Here is a 6,624-nt window from a genome sequence, read left to right as displayed (position 1 = left end):
TATCAATCAATAGAGTTAAACAAAGCATTTTTCCAAGATTTCAAAATTCTTTTTCATCCTTTATGTGCATTCATTTAACTGATACTTGAGAACCTTCTATGTGCCAGACATTATTCTAAACACTGGGGATATAACAAACTGGATATAACCAGTTTGTTAACAAGGTCCCTGGCTCTGAGGCTTACTTATAACCTGAAAATATCAACATAACATGTCGGGTAGTACTCAGTACTCTGAAGAACAGCAAGGTTGAAGGGATGAAGTTCTGGGTGGGAAGGTGCTGTTTTAGACAGGGCCTCTGATGAGGTTACAGCTGCAAAGACCTAAATGAAGGAGCAATCCATGCAGATATTTGGGGGAAGAGCCTCCCTGGCAGAGTAATAAGGGTAATGGCCCTGGAAAGTGTGTTTGTGAAGCCAGGCGCACGTGACTGGCAAGGGTGGTAGATGATTGCAGAGATGGCTGGAGGGAGCCAGATCACAAGGGCCCTTTGTGTTGATATTTTCCGTTTGTTCCTCCAGACCTACTCTCCACCCTGCACTGCTGCCTGGGAAGCTGATGTTACCGATCACATGACACCTTTTAAAGAGTTCCTTTTGAAGACAGTCCCCAAATTCTTCCATTTACATGTGAAATCCATGTTTCCGGCCTAGATCCTGACTGATACTCCCTAGTAGGGCAAAATAAGGATTTTAGATTTCATTCTGAAGGAGATGGAAAACCACTGGAGTTTTGGGAGCATATGGGACACCATGTAACTTACATTTTAAAAGATGCTGGATGTAGAAAAGACCTTGGTGGGTGTCACAGGTGGGAAAAAAGAGGCTTTTACAGTAGTAGTGAAAAAAGGTGACTCGGAACAAGGGTGTAGTAGAGGTGATAAGTGGTCAAATTTGGGATATATTGTTAAGATAGAGCCAAGATATGGTGATCAAGAGGACAGATATATAGTGTAAGAGAACAAAAGGCAAGAATGACTCAGGTTTTTGGTCTGAGTAGGAATCAAGTTGCTTTACTGAGATGGAGATGTCTGGGGAGAAAGCAGGTCTGGGCTGCAAAAATCAAGAGTTCAGTTTGGGATAAACTCAAGTTTATTACAGATCCAAGTAGGGCAGAATAGGTAGATGCATATCTAATGCTGGAGTTCAGGGAAAGTTTGTGTTGGAGGTATGAATTTTAGTGTAGTAGCCTTTTAAGGTAGCATTTAAAGCCACAGACTAGATAAAATTACTTAGGAGTTGGTATAAATAGAGAAGAAAAGAGGTTCACGGATTGAGCCCTTTTTTCAGGAACTACTAGACAATGTTTCACCAAAAGGAAGGAGTAAACCAGGAAAGAAGAAGAAGACATAAGATGCAGAAATAAGGAATGTGAAGCTGGAGGCAGAAAGAATCCCCACACTGATGGCGAGGAGATCCCGGAACTAAAGGTCTCAAGAGTAACGTCTACACTGAAGACAGAGGATGAGGGTCCTGGAAGGGATATCACCAAGGAAAAAAAAAGTAAACTTGACTGAAGATATTGAGATTTAAACTATGGTTCAAAGTTTGGGGCTGAATTAGAGACAGAAACACAGAACACTAAGCAGATGGAAGAACAGGGTTAATTACTAAAGTATTTTATGTAAATACATATTTATAGAAATTAGGTATAGAATCACATTAATATATAATCACAGAAATGTAAACATAAAATATTGATTTAACCATAAACTATTATATAACTATGAGGATTCCAAGTGCAGAGATATAAATTAAAAGCCAAGAAATCATAGTATATTTAGAGCAATTCCACTTCTAAGTATATATCCAATAGAATCTCAAACAGGGACTCACAAGTACGTGTACATGAAAGTTCACAGCAACACTATTCAAAATAGCCAAAATGTGGAACCACCCAAATATCCATCAACTGATGAATACATAAACAAATTATGGCATATACATATGTGGAATACTATTATCATAAAAGTGAAGTACTAATACATGCTACAATGTGAATGAACCCCAAAAACATCATGCTAAGTGAAAGCCAGACATAAAAGGTCATATATGACTCCACTTATATGAAATATCCAGAATAGGAAAAGAAAGCAGATGAGTAGTTTGCCACAGGCTGTGGGAATCGGAGAATGAGGAGTAACTGTGAGTATAGGGTTTTATTTTGGGGTGATAAAGATGTTTTGGAACTAAATGGGGGTGCTGTTTGCACGGTATTAGGAATTTGCTTAATGCCATTGAATTATTCACTTTGAAGTAATTTTATGTGAATTTTACCTTAGTTTTTTAAAAAAAGAATGTTATTTAGAAATGAGGTGTGTTATATGTCAGAGAAACAGCTGAGGTGACATTGGTCATCCTAGACTATAGGCTGCAAAAGGCAAAGGACAGTTCTTAGTTAAGTCTTGTAAAATGATACATTTAAATCCATATATAAGCATAATTTCAATTAAAAGATAGTTAAGATAAACACCTGTCACTTGAAGGAAAGGTGATATTTAAAGGAAGAGAATAGTTGAAGGAAAACCTTCAAATACGAGGTGCTCACATCTGGATAGATTTGGACAAATAAGATCTATATGCTGATTCCAGCTGTGTCAAATATACAAAGAAAAAGCATATGGAAACTTTTGTTTAAAAAGGAAGAATAAATATCTGAGTCTGGAAGACAGATGAAGACCATACTATATTAAACAGAAAGGAGAAACATAAAAAATATATTTAATTAGGCTGATTCATTAAAAAAATAAAAAGATCATTAAAGAAAATCATTAGGGACAGTATCATTAACTTAGTCTTAAACTTCAACAGCAAAAATACCATAAACAAGATCAAAATTTGGGGAAAATATCTGTAGCACACGATAAAGGGTTAAGAATAACAATATTCCAAAAAAGAAATTGCAATAGGGCACTAGTAGCCAATTCAACAAAAACATGATACTCATCAGTAACCAAAGTAAAACAGAATAAAGAGGATCATTGTCTCTTAATATTTAAACAATTAAAAAGGATTTATTTTGAAAGGATGTGAAGAATTGACATTCTCATGCGTTTTTAGAACTTATCAGTACACTTTTGAAAGGCAGTTTTGCAAAATATACAAAAAATATATGCTAAAGATCCCTTTTTTTTTTAACGCTTCACAAATTTGGTGTCATCCTTGTGCAGGGGCCTTGCTAATCTTCTCTGTATTGTTCCGACTTAGTATATGTGCTGCCAAAGCAAGCACCAAAGATCTAGGAATTTATTTCTAGGAATTTATCTTGGGATAACTAGAAGGCAAATTAGAACACATAACATACATTGAATAAGTATCCACAAGTTAAAAAGATTATAGAATGATACATGTAGCATGATGCCCATGTGCAAGTGTGTGATTAGCAGGTCATGAAGGAATGTTCAGTAAAGAAACTGTTGTCTCTGAATGATTTACCTACTACCATGTATGAAGTACCCATGTAATCCTCACAATTTAGAGACTGAGAATCTAAACCGGCTAAATCACACAGCCTGTAAGTGGAAGGGCTGTTTCTGAAATCCAAGTTTGGCCCCTCTGCCCACACTCAAGTTTTCATATTTTCTTACATTATTATCAAGTATGTTATTTTTTTGAGGCAGTGAAACATATACGGTCTAACAATATTTGCAGTAGTTCTGTTGACTTGATGGCAAGAATTATAATTATGTAACTACTCCTTATAATTTAAAACCTGGAGATGATTTGACACATCAGATGCTCCACCTACAGCTGACTAGTTTTTTGTCCAGAACCATCAATATCCAATATTGGCCTAGCTACATAGGGTTTGCAAAGAATTATGCTGTGCGTTACCTTGTTTTACTTGTTCATCACTTTTGAAGATGTTTGCCTTATCAGTTCATTTCTTGGTTTATAATGGTTAGCCACTTCAAGATATGAACAGAAAAGCAGAAAGGATTAAAAACTTACATCTAACACTAGGTAAAAAATGGATAAAATACTGAGACTGTTTTCGCACCTGTCTCCCATATTTGTGAGCCCACTAGGGGGTCTGGATCAGTCTGCATACCCAGCATAGAACACATACTGCTGGGTAGGGGAATACATGGTCTTGAAGAACAAGGTAACTTGGGTGTCTACCTCCTGACCCCAGCACTCAACAGGTTACAGGTTATCAATGCCAGTTACAACACTGGTCTCTTGAATACAAAGACTTTGCCTAGTAGTGTGATTTCAAACACAACTTTGATTACTACTTAGTGTAAAGCTTAAGTAAAAAGCTTAATATTAAATATAAACTTAGAAAACAGGTGGTTCATACAAATGGCCTGCTTAAACTTTTTCTGCATCCCAAAGAAGTATGGCTTTGTAAAGCAGCCAGACATGCAGTTTGCCATTTGCTGGTCTTGCAACCTTGAACAACTCACTTCAGTAGTTTAGAATTGCCTCTTTCAAACAGGGATACCCAGTATCATGACATTTATCTTAACCCATCCAAAAGTTGCAAGGCTCAGAGACCTGAGTTCACCTCACAGTTCTTCCCATTTCCTCTACTCCATATGGAACTGTGCTTGTACTGTTTACTGAATCATCATACCCATCTTCCTCATCTTAAAGCCTCACTACCAAGTCAGGAAGGACTTCCTCTGGAGGTCCCTCCATACTAAAGATGTACCTTCTTCAGACACTTTCATGTATATTTCTGATACTACACCGTGGATAACATCACAGTACTACTTAAGTATTTAACATCAAACGTGTCAAGAAACATTTTTGCCATGACATCAAAATAAGTCACTACTACTTCCTAGTTTCTTCCAGCCCTGCCATAAAACCACCACCTATGAAGTTAAACTGCTCAACTTGATGAAATTATAAACTGGATGCAATGATGTGATCTTATTACTTCCTGTGGAATTACACAATTCTAATTCTGCTGAAACACTTCCACATCAAAACAGAGCAACACATAAAAATCACTGATACACATTTTTTAAGGGAAAGAAACACAAAACACGCTTCTAGTGAAACAATGGCTTTATTGCTTGAGTACATAGACAAATTTATGCAACCAGGGCAGAAGCTGTGGATGACTCGCTGAAAAGGAAAAAGAGAGGAGGGGAGAAGACTGGATTAATACGGGTTCTCCATATTCATCCATAGAACTTCCAAGCTGATGAAGTTATTTCCAAACAGCTTAAATAAACCCCAATAGTATTAAATGTACCAAACTGCTTAGTTCCTGAATCAGTTTATTGTGCTCAAGCAAAATGAATTAAGATGCTCACTCAGACATCCAAGGAAGAACTGGCCAACATAAGGCAAAACCTTTCTGGTGGAAACTGCGAACGTTTGGAAACCAATCATCATAGTGAGCAACTGATGCAAAAATAAAGACAACGTAAACACCTGGGAACAGTGGTACCAACTGAAATCTCACCCACTATCTATCTAAAAGTGATTCAAAGGGCTAGTTCATGTTCTAAATCAGGGGTCTGTAAACCATGGCCCTTTGCTTGTCTTTGTAAATAGTTTCAATGGAACATAACCATGGCCCATTTGTCCATGTATTATCTATGGCTGTATTCTCACTATAATGACAATTAAAAGAGTAGCTGACCATATAGCTATAACCTAAAAAATTATTATCAGTCCTTCTACTATATTTACTATCTGGCTGACTCCTGTTTAGGTTAACAAGGTTGATACTTACTATTTCCAATTAGGAGGGAGGACTCGTTTGGTCTTGTAATATCGAGCCAACCGATGAATACGGCTCTCAATCAAAATCAGACGGAATTTAGCATCCTTATCCTAAAAATAAAAATAAAATTCAAGAAAACCACCCAAAACAACTAAACACTATCAAACATTGTTTTAACAAAGGAATGTATAGACACTATACACTTTAAAGAAAACAGTTACCCTGTAATAGAATCACAGGCCAGAGTTCATGAGGCTACATTAAGTCCTAAAGAGAATTTAATGTTTCCAGCAAGACTGAGCAGGCTTTGAAAACTCTGCAAATAAAAGACCTCAACATTTTCAACTAATTAAATACACTGTATCTAGAGGAGCCAAAGACCCCTCAACGCCCAAATCTTTTCTGGTAGAATTTTTATTTCAAAGCAACTTTAGTGCGACCAGTTTGTGCCCTAAGCCGCCTTAGATAATTCAAATCAGATGCATTATATTTTATTAAAATAAGTTAGTACAAGCAGTCCTAGTCTCTTACCTTTCTGTTCCTCTCAAGATGCTTTCGAACAGCAACAGCTTTCTTAATTAAATGGTAGAGATCCTCAGGAAGATCAGGAGCAAGTCCTTTGGACTTAAGAATTCTCAAGATTTTATTGCCTGTCACAAAACGTACTTGTGCAACACCATGTGAGTCTCTCAGGATCACACCTGACAAGGGATAATAAGTATAAATTCCCACACCAAACACACAAACTGGAGTATGTGATGTAAAAGTTCTGAGATCAAATCACTTTTCAAGTTTCCTATCTGTAAAATGGGGCTTCCTATTATATATCACATAAACCAACATGAGAATTCACACAAGCTCACTCAGACATCCAAGGAAGGTTTACCCAACACTAAGGAAAACCCTTCTGGTGGAAACTGCGAATGTTGGAAGACCATC

The 6,624-nt window shown here is 36.9% G+C and overlaps 1 protein-coding gene and 2 non-coding genes across 3 annotated transcripts in view; all 3 read right to left on the bottom strand.

Moving 5' to 3' along the window:
* Positions 1 to 3,125: 3,125 nt before the first annotated feature.
* LOC112479428 lies at positions 3,126 to 3,230 on the bottom strand. The gene has a single exon (XR_003046186.1). It is a non-coding gene; the product is annotated as a U6 spliceosomal RNA (small nuclear RNA).
* A 1,770-nt stretch (positions 3,231 to 5,000) lies between these two features.
* The window catches only part of RPS13 (ribosomal protein S13), a 3,029-nt gene continuing 1,405 nt past the window's right edge, over positions 5,001 to 6,624 (bottom strand). The window contains exons 4-6 of the mRNA XM_006904737.3: positions 6,217 to 6,386; positions 5,695 to 5,795; positions 5,001 to 5,078 (exon numbers count right to left, since the gene is read on the bottom strand). Of these exons, the coding sequence (XP_006904799.1) occupies positions 5,045 to 5,078; positions 5,695 to 5,795; positions 6,217 to 6,386 (305 nt within the window). The 3' untranslated portion in view covers positions 5,001 to 5,044. The remainder of the gene's footprint in view (positions 5,079 to 5,694; positions 5,796 to 6,216; positions 6,387 to 6,624) is intronic.
* On the bottom strand, positions 5,266 to 5,356 carry LOC112479424. The gene has a single exon (XR_003046182.1). It is a non-coding gene; the product is annotated as a small nucleolar RNA SNORD14 (small nucleolar RNA).

This window comes from Pteropus alecto, unplaced genomic scaffold, assembly GCF_000325575.1.
Source record: "Pteropus alecto unplaced genomic scaffold, ASM32557v1 scaffold120, whole genome shotgun sequence".
NCBI classification, from domain to species: domain Eukaryota; kingdom Metazoa; phylum Chordata; class Mammalia; order Chiroptera; family Pteropodidae; genus Pteropus; species Pteropus alecto.
This window is presented reverse-complemented; position numbering and strand designations above follow the sequence as displayed.